Source organism: Artemia franciscana, chromosome 2 (assembly GCF_032884065.1).
Source record: "Artemia franciscana chromosome 2, ASM3288406v1, whole genome shotgun sequence".
In the NCBI taxonomy this organism is placed as follows: domain Eukaryota; kingdom Metazoa; phylum Arthropoda; class Branchiopoda; order Anostraca; family Artemiidae; genus Artemia; species Artemia franciscana.
The window spans coordinates 42,584,212-42,603,031 of NC_088864.1; the positions used below are offsets into that span (position 1 = coordinate 42,584,212).

An 18,820-nucleotide genomic window follows, 5' to 3' on the forward strand; every position below is an offset into this window, starting at 1 on the left:
AAACTTGTTCTTTTATTTAATAATCACAGGGAGGCATGCTGCAGCAGATATATAGTTTGCAAATTATACTTTTATCTTTAAACTATGTTATGTCTTTTAAGTATCTTTTTTGTTCTAGCATGTTTCCTTCTGTAAAACCACTATTAGAGACCTTCGATTATTATTTCGATTATTTGAAGAAGTGTTAAACACTTCTGAAAACACTTGGCCTGAAAACACTTCAGGGCTGAGCTGATAGAGGTCATGAAGTCATGAGATGAACTGAGAAACTCAAACGTCAAATTTCGTCAAACCCGCAAAAATAACTCAATCCCCTTCGAACACACTGGCCTCCCAGGGGACAAGCTGCCGACCGTTGGGTCATTAATCAAGGTCTGTAGTTGACTTCAGCGAAATTTTGAAATCCCCATTTTATGCTTGCGAAAGATAAGAAACTTAAAGTTGGACAAATTTTACATACGGGAACAAATGCGGTATAAAAAGCCATTTCGCGGCATAATCGCGGCGTGCGGCATGATTAAAATTTTATGCGGCATTTCTCTCAGAATTGCGGCGTAATGCCGCAAAATGCGGCATAAGTGGCAACACTGGCCTGTAAGAGAAAATCCTGAAATAGAACCAAATGGTAACTTGCACGTTTAACTTGAGCTTTTAAACACTAAAGCTTTCCATCTTTTATAGCCAATACAATAAAAAAAAAATCCGCAAAACAAAAGTTTTCGGCGTATTTAACTCCTCTTTTCCTTTATTCTCACTTGGTCAAAAAACATCTAAAAGTGAACTGATGCAAAGGATAAAGCATTAAAATATAAAAATACACAAATAAATCAAAAGTATAAGGATAGGTGATGTTTTGTAATGTACAAATAAACCCAAAATGGTGTTAGTTTGAAATAAAACTGCTAAGAAGATCGGAAAATCACACATTTATTGCAGTATCTAATCTACAGACACACAACAATTTCGAATTTTCTTCAAAAGTTCTTTAAATCCACAGCAAAAATCACAATATCTTAGAAGCGACGCATCAATTTAATAACATGTTCTAGACTGAGTAATTTTAACTTTTTAGGTGAAGGAAACCCCTGAATTGCACCCACACATTAACTTTTCGTTCCACTAATAAATTGGCAAAGACCTCCTCAAGATGAAGAGAGTGATATATTTCACTTACCACTTTGATACCACACACAGCAGAGGTTCGATCAAGTTTCATACAGCCCGAGCCATTTGCTGTACCAATAAAACCGGATGATATAGCAGCTTCTCTTGCTTCACCAGGAGTTCTTCCATCCGGTCGCAGTCCACCTTTCTATAATAGTTATAGAAAACTTCAGACTGTTATATTTAATTTTTAGAAATCATAGGAAACTCTAGAACTTCTATAAATATTGTAGAAGTTTTGACTAAACTATATATCACTAAAATAGGTCCTCCATACTCAAAGGGTTAACGCTTCTTATAAGATCCTTGTGTCCATAAGTGTTCATAATTGAGGAATAGGGAAGGTTTTGAAAAAACACACCTTAGTAAGAACAACAATTTGGTTGTATTGATTCTTTGCATAGAAAAATCAATTTTCTTACTTTTTTTCGTTGATCCAGGTTGAAAATCTCCGGACATTCAATAGGGCCTAGGGAACCTCTAATAAGACACAAAATTAGGAAAACAACTCCGGTTGTGTTGATTTGTGACGTCTGGTTAATTTTTATTTTCAATGTTTTTTGTAATAACAGTTACAAAAAATAGAACATAAAAAATTTCTTTTAATAAAATGGTGAATAAGGTATGTGAATGTTCAAGAGCTTCTACTGGATAGCTTTCATCCATACAGATGACCAAAAGTTACACAGATTTTCGATCTAAATGAATAAAGTAAACACATCAACCAATATTTTATAATAAATATATTATTAAAAATTATTGCACAAGTCTATGGCTGGTCAAATTTTTTTTACTGAATATTAAAATTTTACGCAAAATGTTAATTACAATCCAAAATTTTAGTTCTTAAGCAGGAGAACAGTCGAAACTTTTCAAACGTTCCTACAATTAACCAACAATTGTCAATTAAAAACGAATATAAATTAATTTAATGAAATGTTTTCCAAGCATTGACTGGACATTCAAATTTAGTCGAATATGTTAATTACAATCCAGAATATTAGTTTTTAAGCAGGGAAACTGTCAAAAATACACAAATGTTCCTATTATTAATCAACAATTGTCAACACAAACAGAAATAAAGTCTTACAATAACAAAAAACTTAAAACAAACAGAAACTAGATCTACGTTGCATGGGCAACGTGAGGTGTTGCGGCAAACTTTGCTCGGCTTCGCCGAGTAAAGTGTTGCGAAAGCAACACTTTGGTTTTGTTTCCTCGCTGCGACTAAACGCTGAAGTTGTTAATCTATAAGGATGCTAAAATACATACTAGGTACACCAACTCACAAAAGTTGCAAACTCCTCATTGCTAAAGATGATTGTAGCCTTACAGCCGATTATTACTTACAAGTCCCCTACATGCCTTACCACTGGAACCAAATTGGTCTTACCATCAAATACAACAGAAACAAAAAATAGGTACACCAACTAGTAAGAGTTGCAAACCCCTCATTGCCGAGGATGATTATGAGCTAACAGCCGACTTTTGCTTACAACTCCCCCATATGTCTCACAATTGGTATCGGCCTATTTTTGGTTTCAGTGTGTACCTTACTACTGAAGTTGTCAACCCCTTTAAACTTTCAAACTGGTATATCTCATGAAGGAATTTTTGTACAAAAAAATGGATGACATATACTTTGATCAGCTCATCAAAAGCTATCGACTGCCGTCGAAAAAAAATCTATCTGTCTTAGTTCAAAAGTTGACTTTTTTGCCGTAGGCCAACTTTCTAACGTCATCACTTAGAAAGGAGCAAAGGATAAACTCTAATTTCTTTAGCAATGAGAGAACTTTTAAAGTTTAAGAGGCACATCTGATACCATTTCTCTACCGCAGTCCCAAGTGCGAAAAACCGAATGATAAACTCAGCTGAAATCACGGAACAGAAATGGGTAGAAACAATAGATGGCAGCACTTTCGGTTCCCACTTTTTTATTTCTGTAATTTTTTCCATTGATCATTCAAAGAAGATATATTGGCTGTGGGGCAGGGTAACTGTCGCATATATTTAACACTTATAGATTTTAGTCCATCTTCAATTTGAAACTGGTACAGGTACAGTCTTTTTATTTTGTGCTTGATGCCTATATCTCTGCTATATCTTTAAATCATGGGTGATACAAAAAAGAGCTATAGACCTAACACCAGAGAGATGAGATCAGACTGCTCCATACAGTTTAGTGGTACTGAATCCATTAATGATCAAATTGCATTGCTCACCTCTCACTTAAACACCCTAAAGAATAAGCAGAAGCTGAATGATCAAACGCTCAAAACTACAATGGCAGAAGTTGTCAGTCAAGCACTGTCTACTGAAGTTGGTCCATTGGTTGAGGCCTCTGTTAAAAAACTTACCCCTAGTCATGAACCTGCTACTTTTGATGCCAACAGTATAGAAATAATCAAACAAGAGGTATACTCTAGCCTGAAAATGGATTTTGATGTGCTTGTTGAAAAATCACTCAAACAATATGATCTGAGGATGACAAAGCTTGAATCCTCCCTGACATTGCTTGACTCAGGTCTGTCAAAGCTGCAAAATTCTCTGAAACCAATTCAATCCAATGTTGATCATCTGAGTGATCAGTTTGACCAAATGAAACTCTCAAATCAGCTGGTTCTATTTGGTTTAAAAGAAGACCCTTATCCAGAAGCTTCTGAAAGCAGATTCCTTGGATTTTGCAGTACTAGATTTCCTGGTATTCCTGTGACCCAGAATGATATAGTTTCTGCTAGAAGGATTGGTAAGCATGGCTCAGGTTTGAAACCTCGTCCATTTGTTGTGGAATTTTGCAGTTCTAGAATGCAGCAGCTCATTCTTAGAGAAAAGAAATGCTTGCAAGGTAGAGGTGTCTTTATTTCTGAGTCACTCACAAAGTCTAGACTTCAGCTACTTAATTATACTAAATCAAAGCTTGGGAAGAGGTCTACATGGTCTAGTGGAGGAGAAATACTCACAAAGCTTTCTGATGGTAAAGTGATTACTGTCAAAGAGGCATCTCAAGTTGATACTCTCTATCAGTTAATTACAGCTCATCCAAGTCCATCAAAGCCCCTCCCAGGAGTGAAATAAATCATTTCTCTTTTTTTCAGCTCTGTTTTGTAAATTTATTTATGATTTAATTGTTTTTCTTATGTTTGCATAATGTTGTTTATTATTTTTATTCCCTTTGAACCTAGTAGTTTATTATTGTCTTTGTTCTTGCAGTTGTTTTCTCTATTGTTGCCTATATGTCTTACCTTTCAATCCACCCTCTCTTACTTCAGCCTGCTTGTATGGATATTGTGTTCATTTGTAAAGTTGTTGTATACATTTGTCTTGTGTAGTATATATGGGTGATTTCTCCTTTCTTTTGAATTCATCTATTCTTAATTCAGTTATATTTGATCAACCAAGTAGTGCTGGTAGACAGGAGGCACACACTTTTGACCCTCTCCTTGAATCTATGGTTAGTTCTAGCTGCAATTATCACACCACCATTGATTATTGTGATAACATTTTGCCCTCACTCTCTTCAAATAGTTGCTTTAATGTATTTTGTTTGAATGTGCGTGGAATAAGAGATAAGTGGGACAGTCTTAAATCGTATTTGTGGTCTAATAATTCTTGCCCTTTTGATGTCATAGGCTTGACAGAAACATGGTTATCTGATAGTGATAATTTTACAGCTTATGATATGGATGGTTATATGGCTATTCATGTCCCTAGAATGGTAACAAAGTGTTCTGGGGGTATTTCTTTGTTTATAAAATCTAATATTGAATTTTGTAGAAGATCTGACCTTGAATCCTTGTTTACATCAGTGGTGTCTAATAGTAGGACAGTTTATTCTCTTGTCATTGATCTGAAAAGCCAGTTTGCATGTGATACTGTTTGTTTGTTTTATAAGCCCCCTCCTTTTCCAACACATCTGTTCTGTGATTTGCTTGATCAGCTTTCTGGTGTGGGGACTTTCTCTAAAAAACGAATTTGTGTTTTGGGAGACTTTAATTGCAATATGTTAAATGTTGGATCAAATGATGAATGTGACCATCTTTTTGATGTATTTTCTTCTTCAGGGCTACTTCCTTCAATTTTTTTTCCTTCTCGTGTTGACCCTTCAAGAAATTCTGCCACTTTAATAGATAATATTTTCACTTCTCATTCTCCTAATCTGAAGTTCTCTTCTGGTCTTGTTTTCACTGATCTTTCTGATCACTTTCCTATTTATCTATCACTATCTGTGCCTAAAACTGAGATTACTGTGGATGAGAAAGGTAAATCTTCTTTCAGAACTTTTACAGATAAGGAAATTTCTAATTTAATATATGGTCTTCAGAGTAATGATTGGTCTAGTGTTCTTGAAGCTAATGATGCTGATTGTGCAACTAGATTATTTTTGTGTCGTATGGGGACTCTGTTGGATAAGCATTTTCCTCTTAGAAATAAGCCAAGGAATTTTGCACCCAAATGCCCATGGATGTCTAGAGGTCTGATCAATGCAACCCATATGAAAGCCTCTTTGTTCAAGGCTGCATGTAAAAGTAAGACACAGGATGATCTTTTGAAGTATAAACATTACAAAAATGTGCTCACTTCTTCAGTTCGTGTAGCAAAAAAGCTGTATTTTTCGCGTCGAATTAATGAATGCAAGGGGAATTTGCGCAAGGTTTGGACTGTAATTAATGAAGCTCTCTCTCGCAAGAAACACAAACATTCCTCTCCATGTTTTTATAGAAATGCTGATGGTTCTGTTGTAGACAAAAAATCCTCAGCGAGTGCCTTCAATTCGTATTTCACCACACTTCCTTCAGTTCTAATTCCACCCCCGAGTAGAGTAAGTTGTTTTCCCTTGGCAGAGAAGTCTTTTTTCCTTTCCCCATGTAGTACTACTGAGATTTCTAGTATTATTTCCCAACTTCCTAGCAGTCGTTCAGTTGATAGTTTTGGTTTGAGTAATAATGTCCTTAAAAAAATTAGTCAGTTTGTTTCTCATCCGATTTCACACATAACTAACCTCTCTCTTTCTTCTGGTATTTTCCCTCATTCATTTAAAGTTGCTACTGTTCTACCTTTGCATAAAAAAGGTGATTCGTCTCTAATTTCAAACTACAGACCTATTTCTCTTCTTCCCGTCATCTCAAAGGTTGTTGAAAAAGTAGTGTATCGTCGACTCTCTTCATTTGTATTTAGTACTAATTCGACTGATGGAAATTCTCTCATCACTAACCATCAGTATGGTTTTCGTCCCTCATTCTCTACCTTACATGCACTTACTGATGCTACAGAGTTTGTGCGTGTTAATCTGGACAAGGGCTTGTGTGTTTTGGGTCTATTTCTTGACTTTTCAAAGGCCTTTGATATGGTTGACCACAATGTTCTTCTGTCTAAACTATCCTTATTTGGTGTGCATGGAGTCCCACTAGATTGGTTTAGGTCCTACCTCTCAGATAGATCTCAGTATGTTTTGGTTAACCGTACTTCTTCCACTACTTTGCCTGTATTGAAAGGTGTCCCACAAGGCTCTGTGCTTGGACCACTTTTGTTTCTAATCTACATTAATGATCTTGTTGATGGTATTCATCCCCATATTCACCCTGTTCTTTTTGCTGATGACAGTAATTTTTTCATTGCTGCGGTGGACCTGCCATCTGCCACTTCTATAGCTCAAGGTCTTCTTGATAAAGTAAAGGATTGGTGCTGGTCAAATGGTATGGCTCTTAACAGCCGAAAGAGTGCCATTGTCAACTTTAGGACCCCTTACCGCATGAGAGACGTACGGGAGCCAATCACCCTGACTTTTGGGAATGATATTATACCCCAAGCTACTATGGTGAAACTTCTTGGTGTGTATCTTGACTGTTTTCTTTCTTTTAAACCGCATATAACTCACACCCGTTCCTTAATACTCCGCCAGTCTTCAATGTTGCACCGGATTAATTCATTTCTTCCTCCTGATATTATGGTTTCTCTTTATCATGCTTTTATTCATCCTTACCTTTCTTATTGCTGCTCTGTCTGGGGCAATACTAATAAATCTCTTCTCTGCTCACTTCAAAGAGCCCAAAATAGGGCAGTGAAGGCTACTTTTCTTCTCCCTCGGCTTTACCCTTCCTCTGATCTTTATAATGATACTGGAATAGCTCCGCTGGATCATATTATAGGTAAAAATACTCTTTATTTAGCGTATTCTACTTTTCTAGGTACTCTTCCACCGACCCTGCAGCAGTTTTTCTCAAGGACAGGCTCAGGTAGGTACTTTTCTTCTTTGCGTAATTCTTCTCGACGATTTATTTTACCAAAACGATCCTCTACAGCAGCTCAGAGGTCTCCTGTATATCAGTCAATTCTATTATGGAACTCCATCCCTTTGGATGTCCCTCTTTTTCTTTCTGCAAATGCATTATTTCGTCGGGTCTTTCCAGTTAAATAATTTTTGTCTCTCTTTTAATTCTATCCCAATTTGTATGTCACTTCTCTTCTTTTAAAATCTTGTCTTGTTCCAGTGTTTGTTTTTTTTTTTTTTTTTTTTTTTTTTTTGTATATATTTTATAAGTGTTTTTTTTTTTTTTTTTGTGCTCTGTGGCCCATTACAAGCATAGCTTCTTGGGCCTATTAATTGATTTACTTTTGTAATAGTTTTCTTTAGTATTAATAAATTGATTGATTGATTGATTGATTGATATTCATCAATCCGGCCTAAGGTCCACACTTTCCGTAAAAACCACAGAGGTTAGACCCTTACCACTTTCTAGGAATAAGCTGAAATCGGGGTGCTAGGAACAAAAAAAAAAAAAAAAACACGACAAAACCAAAGTGTTGCTCTCGCAACACAATTACTTTAAATGAAGAATTGTAACTCAAAAAGAACAGAAATTAAAATCAATAATAACATGAAATGTAAAGCTAACAGATACTGCTATGGATGAATAAGTGAATCCTAAAAGGAACAGAAATTACAATTTATAATTAAGTAAAACCTAAAATGAACAGACATTATTACAAATAAAAGTGCTATTGACCTTCCCCACTTCACCCTCTAAGAGCCAGAGAGTCATTTGCGCTTTTACTGGAAACAAAGTTTAGCTAAATAGTTTCTCTTTTACAATTATAACACAAGGCCATATCCAGGGGAAGGAGTTTGGACCCCACCCCCTGAAACGTTTGTCCGACTCGTAAAAACATAACAAAAATGAATATAAACACATTTTTGACACGTTTTTTGAAGATTTTTTATACCCCCCCCCCCCAAAAAAAAAAAAAAAATTCCTGGATACAACCCTGATTATAACATTGAAAAACAAAAACTGCTGACACTTTCAGGGATTAACATCTTTATATATTTTAAACAACTGATCTAGTTTCATTAGTCTAAAAACAGTAAATTTTTATCTGTACTTTTGTCCTTTTAAATGAATTCCTTTCAAAAACATAGACAATTCATATTTAAATCATTCATTGTTTCATCAACTCAAAATACCACTTCAACAAACTAAAAAGATTACTTCAAAGATTACCAATGTTGGTTTGACAAATATCATTTAAGGATTAATTTTCTATATGTTTGAATCAGAAAAAGAAGCTTTGATAAAAACAAACATTCTTTTAAAAACAAATTAAACTGAAAGTCAAACATGTAATAGTACAAAAAAAAATTCGGTCCCATAATCTTGTTTGTGATTTTCTTTGTTGATTCTTTGGTTTTCAGCAAAGTCCAAATAAAACTCAAGCCTTTTAGATGATTCAAGAGGGAGTGGTATAGCCCCCCACTTATTTGTGGCAGCTCCTTTTTTTAACCCTTAATTAGTCTTGCAATGCTATTTGCTGTTGTATTATTGATGATATTAGGAAAAATAAAAACAAACATACGGCTCAAAATAGAAATCGTTTACAATGAAGCACATATGATGCTCTGGTCATGATTTAAGCAAAGCTGGTAGCCCTATTTTTATTTGTGGAAGCTTCTATTCGTTTAAGTTTAACCTGATTATTTATTATAATTTCTCTTCGTTTTAGGATTCGTCCAAACTGGCATCTGGTGCCTTTATACTCGATATGATTATTCATTTTAATTTTTGTTCGTTTTCGGATTCATCTATTCATTCATAGTAATTTCTGTTTATTTTTGTTTAAATAATATATGACTTTGTTTTTGGTCGTTTTAGTTTCAATATGGCTCTTTGATTTTCAGTGAAAAACTTCTTTTTTGAAAAGCTTTTTTAAAACAACTCAAATCAAAATGAAAAAGAATAGCTTGCCTTAACAATTTGGAAAGCTGCTGCAATGCTGCACCAACCATTTTCATTGAACCATTAATTGCAAATGAGACTCTTTGACCTTCAATTATATTGCTTGCAAAAATCTTGGTGTTTTGTTTTGTAATTCTTCTTAACATTAAATTGTTTGAATACAGCAATGACCTAATGACAAATCAAACACAAAATTTTTGTATTTTGAACTATGAAGAACTACTTTTCTCCACATTCCTTGGCATACTTTCTATTTTCGCCACTATTCTTCTTTTTTTGCCCTTATACTTGTGCAGTAAAATATGATCCTGCAGTCTCAGTACACAAAACGAAAGAAAAATCTAATTTTTACTTAAAATTGAGAATTTGTTCCGTTATCAAAATTACCTTTACATATCAAGGGGTCAAGGCAGCGCTTACAAGTGCATATATTAGAAATTGGATACTCCATGATGTGTGCACATTGCTCCTTCAAAAAATGTAATAATATCATTCTAGGACTTCATAATTGTAAACTCTGAAACAAATCAGGCAATATCACTCAAACTTTTGCAAGAATTTAGCCAAACTATTTTTCAAGTCAGACTTAGTTCTTTTGTTGTAATTTTGACGGTCAACTTTTGAATACATGGATACAAAAATATTGAAATTTTCAATATATTCATTCCCCTATTTTTGACATTTTAAAAACAAATACAATTTGTAACAGTATCATGATTCTCATTGCCATGAAAATTTTAAAGGCAGGTTGCATAGGGCTTGTAGGCCATAGGTTAGCCACACCTTAGCATAATTTTTAGGTTCTCAAGAGGGCTTAAACAATATGCATTATATTTTCATTTTTGAAGGGGGTTGGGGCACATTGTTTTAATTTGATCAGATTGTGGTAACAACAAAATCAATAATTTCACCACAAATTTCATATATAACATGGAAAGTAGAAACTTTCAGTACCAAAGGGACAAGCTTCAAAGGAGCAAGGGTTTCAGGCTCTCTAAGCAGTACCTTGGGTTGTTATGATCTGTGTTCCTCTTCCTGCATTAATAACTAAGATTAAACAAAAACTATAATTACCTAACAACAACATTTAACCTAACAATTTAACAAAGTTGATACATACCAAAGAATATTCCAGAACTTCAGTGTATTTCAGCAATCTAAAAGACAACAAATAAAAATTAGATAACAATTAATACTAAATATTTACTATTAATAGCTAATCAATACAAAACTTCCTGCTATTTTAATGGTGCTTGCATTTTTCTAAAGCTTCACCATACATCAATCTATATTTCACTCGTTGTTAATTATCCCACTTTTCAAACATGACTAGCACTTATGCTCATACTTGAGGGCTGACATGCATATGACCAAAGAGACTAGTATCTATGTCTAAGGGATATACCTCCCCAAGTAAAGATATCACATGAAAAACAGAAGTCAGTGTCACTGAAAGGTTACTTGTGATCTTTCATTTTGCTCTTTCAATCTTCATAAAGTATTAATAATACTCGCCTGTAATAGCATACATGCCAGCTGCAAAACTTCCTAAGCTGCATTTTAGAGACAGTGTATATAAGAAAAGTCTATTTTCTTTAGAATCCATTCAGGCTTTTGCAAAACTACTTGCTCTGTACGAATAAGTATACAAAACCGATCAGCAAGTAGGCCTACTATCAATTTACACTTAATTGGAATGAGGTAAGCCCAGCCTTTGCACAAAAATTATCAAGGCCATATTTCAGCTGATTTTTTTTTTCTTTGGGTCTAAAATAAAAATTAATGAAGTTTGAATTCTATAAGCATAGCAGACAGATTTTTGGGTATAGACTTCGAAAGAACGAGTTCTCATAAAGTACGGTTTTGATTTCCCTAAACAAATTGCACAAGAAAATTTACAGGAGGATCCCATGTTTTAGAGATATTTCCCAGTTTGAAAAACTTTTAGCTGGTAACTCAGAAGTTAATAAGGATTATATATCATAAATAACTTTTTTCCCCTTTTTTCACTCATACAAAAATAAATAAGAAACCAAAACCGTGCTTTATAGAAACTTGTAATTTTGAAGTCAATAGCCAAAAATGTGTCTACTGTGCTTATGGAATTCAAACTTCACTAATTTTTATTTATTTTTGTACCTAAAAAATAAAAAAAAGCAGAAACATGGAGTTCTCATAACTGAAAAATATTTCCAAGATGGCCAAAATCGATGCATAGCAGGTTATATCTTGGATTTTTTTTAAAACAAGTGATCTTATTCAATGTAATTTGTTTAAAAATGTCATATATTTACAAAAAATACTGGTTCTAATCTGCTTTTGATTGTGTTTGTAAGTCCAGAAAAGTTATTCCCTCATAAAAAACATATTCAGCTGCTAGTGTATTATGCTAGTGCATATTATATTCCCTGTGTGAGTTGTCTCTGGTAGCCAAATGCAAGTGATTACAGTTGGTTTGTATCCTAAAAATACCAGGTATGTTAGTTCTTTCAAGCAGTTTTCCCACGCATATCTGGTTAGACTTGCATGTAGACACATGTCTGCCCAGGAATCAATATTCAGGATGCCCAATGATGCATAGCAGGTTATATCTTGGATTTTTTTAAACAAGTGAATTTATTCCATATAATTTGTTCAAATAAGTTGTATATTTACAAAAAACACTGGTTCTAATCTGCTTTTGATTCTGTTTGCAAGTCTGAAAAAGTTTTTCCCTCAAAATCTGGTCCCTCATTCTTTCCTTCTTTAGGTCCTAAATAATAAAAGATAAGCAAAAGTTGAACTATGTGGACAAGGGAGCCAGTTTTATTCTAAACAAAAAATATGCCAATTTGTTGTTTGTGTAATAGGACATTACATTACACTTTAATGATATTGTCAGCTCACAGAAATATCCTATGGCATAAACTCTCTATTCACTATATTATCATATAAATTTAGTGCCAATCAAAAATGTAAGATAGAACACTGATGGAGTAATAAAGAAAGAAAAGAAAAAGAAACAAATAAGTTCTGACAAATTTATTGGTCAGATAACTGTATTAACTGCCAAATAAATGACAAGTAACTGTGATAACACAGATAACTATGTTATCAGCAACAACAAATGACACCAACAACTGTTTTGGCATGTCATTTCTGCAACATGACATTCTTCTCCAGAGAAGACAGGTAGTACAGCATCATATGCCATTCAGATAAGATAAAAGATAAGATAATATTTATTTTCAAAAGACTATCACAAGCTCTATAGAGCCGAATTTGCTTTATATGTCAGTAAAAGCAAAATCATAAAAGATAAAGGGCAAATCAGTAAACTTAACAATTAAATTACAAAAACATTGCAGTAAATAAAAAAAAAATAAAAACAACAATAGAGGAAAAGGGGAATTTGGCAAGTACATAATCACAAATTATTATTAAGGTGTTCCAGAATAAAGGGCATAAAACTTTTACGAAACCTTTCTGTAACAGCATGGATTGGAGAGTAAGTTGGGATTGCTAAGGAGGCTGACTGGGGGAGTTGGAGTCTAATGGGGTTTTGAAAATCAGGGAGTAAGTCCTCAGTATGGGGATTGGAAATGACTGATTTAGTGAAAAGCAGGCAAGTTTTTTCCCTCCTTTCTTTTAAGGTGGTAATGCGTGCAGCTTTAAGGAGGAAGGAGTATGGAATTTTGCCTTCTTTGTAAATGATCCTTAGCAAACGTTTTTGGACTGACTCGATTTTGTCATTAAGTTCATTTGAAAGTTGTGAATGCCAGACCAGACATGCATATTCTAGTAACGGCATGATAAAGGATAAGTAAACATGGAGGGAATGTATCTTAGGACAATTAAATTTGTTTTGCAGCTTAAAAATGGAGTGAAACATTTGCTTGTTTAACAATGTTGGAAACATGTGTATCCCACTTAAGATCATTATAAATTGTACACCAAGAAGCTTAACATGTTTCACTAGCATATTGCTTGGGATTGGGTTGCAAAACGCAGGGGTAGATTTCAAGAAGTTGATTGTCATTATCTGTGATTTAGTGGGATTTACTGTCATATTTAGATTCTTAGATTCATCCAAACATTGGGTTATGATTTCAACAGGGTCACTTTTAATATTCCTATGACATACTTCAAGGATTGACAAGTCACCCACATATTTCCATCTTTGGGGGAATTCCTTGCCAATTTCATTCTAGGCTTTGGTGTTTGGATTCTGGTCATACTGAAATAACCAGCTTTCAGCCCTGTTTAGTGCTCATAATCTGGAGGTGGCTTTCCCATGCTACAGGGAAATTTAATGACATGAAGACTAATCAGAATTGAAGAAGCCTTTTTTGTACAATAATAGCAGCTAACACTTCTTTCTTGTGAATTAGGTCTACCCTGTCCTAGTCCTAATTACAACATAATTTTATGCATTTGTGAACTCCGGTAAAAAGAAATAGTGTTTTCTATGTAACTTAAAGTGCAACATGAAATGATCATTAGAAAATATGGAAGAGCTTTCAAAATACAATCTTGGGTCAAGATTCAGGCTCTGAGTTCATTCCAGAAGTTTTGTTCATCTGACTCAACTACCTCTCAAGATAAAAAGAAGACCATTACCTAAAATTTTCCTATCTTGGAAAGTACTGTAGTTCAGAAAACTCATATGACCTGACTCAAAGACCAATTAAATCCCTGGCTGGCCCTTTCCATCTCCTGCCTCTACCTTTACAATTCTTCTAAGGATTAATCTCATGGTTAATTTTTAACAACACAATTTCAATAATTTCAATGAGATTTTAAGCCATGAACGGCATTTTTTTTTTTTTATTTACAAAACTCTATTCCATATTTTTTAAAACCTAATAAATCACCATTTAGCAAAGGTACAAGACTCAGTATGATATTCTCTTCTGTTGCAAATTCAATTTTAAGCCCTCTACAGACCCTCAAAAATGATACCTTTTCCCATTATTTAAGATACAGCTTATATACCTGTAAATTTAACCAACAATGACAAAATCAAGAATCAATAAATGCATAGGGAATATAAAACATGTGATATATATTTGGGTAAGGCTAGAAAGAATAGGTTGGGTTAAAATTGAATTTGCAATGGAAACCAATATCATATAAGGTTAGTTTAGGTTAGGCTGGGTTAGGTCAAAAAGTGCTTAAATTTGAGTTTGCAATAGAATCAATTACTATATTCATAAAGATCATAAAAAAGGCATCAAGTGGTATGTTCACTTTATTGGTAAGTCAATAATATGAACTGTCATAAATTTACCTAATGCCTTTGGAATATATTATTTTAAAGTAATAGATTTAATAATTGTATTGTGAGTTCTTAACTAATATTTTAACATTATGTCATTTTCAAAACTATGGATAAGGTAGCAAGTTACCTTTTAGGGCCCAAAAAGGAATTTTCCCCATAAACAATTATTATTGGCTACACAGAAAAACCATAAAAAGCCATCAAGTCATGTATTTAATTTCTTTATAGCTAAACTATGCATAAGAGGAAAAAATTACACACGCATTTTAGGGTAAAACTCTAATTTAGCTATTTTTCACTATCCTGGACAGGGGTTAGGTTAGGAAAATGAAACTTGCAGAGATGAGTCTACTGAATAAAATATGTCATGGGAAGAATTTTTTAAACACCTATCTCTAATTTATTCTAGTGGACAGGATGAAAGCAGCCTCAACAAGGGCATTAAAGGAAATTCTAGAGGAGGACTAGGCCTACTACAATTCATTGAGATAGAAGTCTTACTGGAGCTAAGGTACCAATCTGAAAAATTTTAAAGAAGAGATATAAGACCTTGAAAACACCTTCCCAGGACCAAGTCAATTAGGAACCTAATTCAATTTTAAAAGTAACACTCCTAATGTAAGTATTTTTCAATGTAGTAAAAAGAGTCATCTACAACCATACCTTTGGTGCCTTGAGAAGGAAATATATTAAGAAAACAATTATGGAGCATAGAGAAGAAATTCTACATGCTCTATTAAATTACATCAACAACAAGAAAACAATTCATAACATGCAGAATAACTCGGTTATAGCCTACCTAACACATTCTTCCCTGCTATACTTCAGCCCCCCCCCCTTAATGCACAAATATATTAAGGCCTGGCCCGAATTATACAGCCTAGGCCTACTTCTAACACTTTGATTTTTTAAAGGATCGATGATTAGCTTACTTAAGCGGATTTGCAATTATTGTGTTATCAACAGCCATAGCAGTGAAGTGAAATACCAAAAGACCCTTTACACCTTGCGGTCCAACTACTGACTTATAAATTTAAATAAACACAGAGCGATAATAAGCAGCGTTGCGACAAAACCCTATGATGAGGTCTGGGCCTAAGAACTTGACCCTTTCTCGGGAAAATGGAAATGATTGAAAGAAAAGACCGTATACCTGGGCCTTAAGTACAGAAGTATATGACTTGAAGGCTTTTTGCATGGTAAAGAATATGGTTAGGTCGTCAAAAGAGAAACTGAAATTAGTTTTGGCATTATTTCTAGTGGAGAAGTAAAAAAGAACTCACGATTCTTGGCCATATCCAGGGTCGACAGTTATCAGGTTTGAACCTCTGAAATTGGTTTGAATAATGAATTCATTATAATAATATAAAGTATCTAAAAATTATACCAGTACCGACTTTCATAGAGGCTTCATTGAGTGAGCATGACAGGTGACGTGACAAACATAGCATATCCAATTCCTATGTCAAATAAGCTTTCCTACCTTTTTCAATTTTTTTCAATTTTTTTTTCAACCTTTTTCAATTCTTAATAAGTAAAATTAAGCTCGCTTCTATTTTCTCGCATGAATCACCAATCAGAATGATTTTGGGTATGGATCAAAGTATTGATCAAGAAAGATGTGGAAGTCAAAATGACCAAAATATTAGCTTTGTGTGGCTGTTTTATCAAATTTGGATATAGTCAGGTAACATTTCTTATCACATCAGTTTGAACAACGCATTACATTTACTTAAGAAATTAAAGTTCAGTCTTTTTTGACAGATTCTGACACCAAATTTCAGAATTTGGACTAATGAAGATCGGTCATTTTCGGACAGATTGACAGATCCGTCGACAGATGATTTGTCTTCATTGGTCGGAATTCCGTAATCTGGCACCAGAATCTGTCAATAAAGAAGGAACTTGAACCATGAAAACTTTGTCTAAGCAGTTGCCATATTACTATGATCAACAGCGCAGTTTAATATAACACTACTGCAAAAAAAGATATCTGGGAAAAAGCCCTTATTTTAATCAGGAGTCATGGCATCTTTGTTTATTGTTAGTATCAAAAACCTCTTTAACTTAGTATCTTCTAAGCGGCGTCTATTTGCGGTCAATATTTCTCCTGCTTCGGAAAATAAGCGTTCAACAGGTGCAGATGATGGGAGAGGGGTATTAAAATTTTTAAACAGTTTTCCAAATTTCGGGTAATCTTTCAGAGAATCGACGGTCCTCCTCTTGTCTTTAAGAAATTTGGTTAATTAAACTTTGAGACTAGTGCCTATATTTACTTCTTAATTATTGATAGTATCATCATCTTCCATTAATGAAAATAAACCACTAGTCTCATTTGTACCAGACTCCACAGCATCTTCAGCCACCTCATCACTGGTGACAAGCATGGCCACTTTTTTCATTTCTAAATTCACTATGTTTATTATTCGTTTTTTTTGCCCTTGCAAGGCTGCAGTCAACCATCGTAATTTGAAACTCGAGTGAGAGCAAGTAGCTATGACTAGTTCACTGAAGGCTTTCTCTTCCAATTCCATCGAAAAAACTTGCAAGAAGCGTTCATGCAATTTACCTAAAATGGCCTCTACTAATGACAAAGCATGCTTGAGAGTGCGGATATTCTGAAAACCCTTTAGTTTTGTCTCCAAAACCATAAATTACTAGCAAAACAGCACCAATACGGCTATTTTTTTTTCACCGTAGATTTCTTTGCAAAAAATAAGGCTTGGCAGAATGGATGTGTAATAATAACATACTGCTTAAGCAGATTCCTTTCTACAGGTTTCAACTTTGTAAGTTTCAGTTCATTACAGGTACTGGATAACTTTTCCGCATCAGATATGTCTATAACATTCTTTACTGCATCATGGAGAGTGTTCCAGCGTGTAGCATATGATACGACTGGGCGCCTTCCAGCAATTTACAAAATGTGTTAGCAGCTTTTGCGCTATGATTTGTTGCAATCCATATGCTTTGGCATTTGGACATGGCAGATTGATAAAGTTTTTGAAATGAAACACTAAAAAAATGCTCACTCACTATCTTTTTGTGCAACCAGGTTCAGTGTATGACTATAGTATCACAAATGCTCTTGTAGATAAAAATTCTACTGTCCATATCATATATGCTGTTGTTGAGAATATGAACAACGGATTCCATGGCAACAGTGTCTTCATCAGAGTCAAACCCATCATCAAAATACTCCAAAACGCTAAAGACTGGCATTTCACTCTCTTTTTCTATCAATGATCGAGCAGTATACTCACTGAAAACTTTGACAAAATTGCTGCCATTATCCGTGACTGTTTTGACTTTTTTTTTGTCTGGCATAAGCTAAAGTCTTTATTGATTGAGTTCAGATGAGCAGCACAACCAGAAAAAGCATGGATTCCAATAAAATGTCTGCACACAATTGCAGCGGACTTCCTTACATAATCAGAGTCAAGCCAATGGGCCGTAATACCTATATAGCTTTTTTGATTTCTGCTCCAAATGTCAGCGGTAGTGTCAAACAATTTTCTGTCAACAAAATAAATCTTTTTGACATTAAGTGTTACGAAAACCTATAGGTATCAAACGACAGACTTAAGTAAGAAGGAGCTGGTCCAGCCATGCCAAAGCACACATTGATCAGTCACTTATTCCGACGTCAGTTATGCCCATTTCAGTCTAAAAATAGTTGTAAATGCAGGTGTGTGGAAAGTTTAAAGAGTGCCTTTGAATCTACCCATTTCCTCACTTGAAGGCAAGGGGTAGGGCTTCTGATTAATAAAGAAGCTTCAAAAGTCTTTCTTGTGTTGGGAAGGTATCAATAATAGAATTCTAGCTGCTCGTTTTTCGACTGAAAAGTGCAAGGTATCTAGATAGCACTAATTCAGATGAATCTTGTTTAGTTTTACAGTAAAAAATAGAGTGGATCCCAAGTATTTTTATTTGTTTTTTATTAGAGGCTTTTAATGCCCAGGTTGGAAAGAAAAGGTATAGACGGTATACTGGCTTAGGAAAATTTGGTGTAGAAAAGGAAAATAGCAACGGTTATAGACTGCTGCAATTTTATTGGTATAACAATCTCGTTATATAGCAACACAGTATTTGTTCATAAAATAGCCCGTAAGTTATTATTATACTCATATGACGGTAAGAAAGCCAACCTAAATTGAAAGAA

General features: G+C 34.4%; 1 protein-coding gene across 1 annotated transcript in view; it reads right to left on the reverse strand.

The window, feature by feature from the left end:
• The window catches only part of LOC136041988 (exosome complex component RRP43-like), a 30,109-nt gene extending 14,391 nt beyond the window's left edge, over window positions 1–15,718 (reverse strand). Inside the window, exons 1-3 of the mRNA XM_065726812.1 lie at window positions 15,591–15,718; window positions 10,519–10,555; window positions 1,175–1,312 (exon numbers count right to left, since the gene is read on the reverse strand). Coding sequence (XP_065582884.1) covers window positions 1,175–1,312; window positions 10,519–10,555; window positions 15,591–15,628 — 213 coding nt within the window. The 5' untranslated portion in view covers window positions 15,629–15,718. The remainder of the gene's footprint in view (window positions 1–1,174; window positions 1,313–10,518; window positions 10,556–15,590) is intronic.
• Between the last annotated feature and the right edge of the window lie 3,102 nt (window positions 15,719–18,820).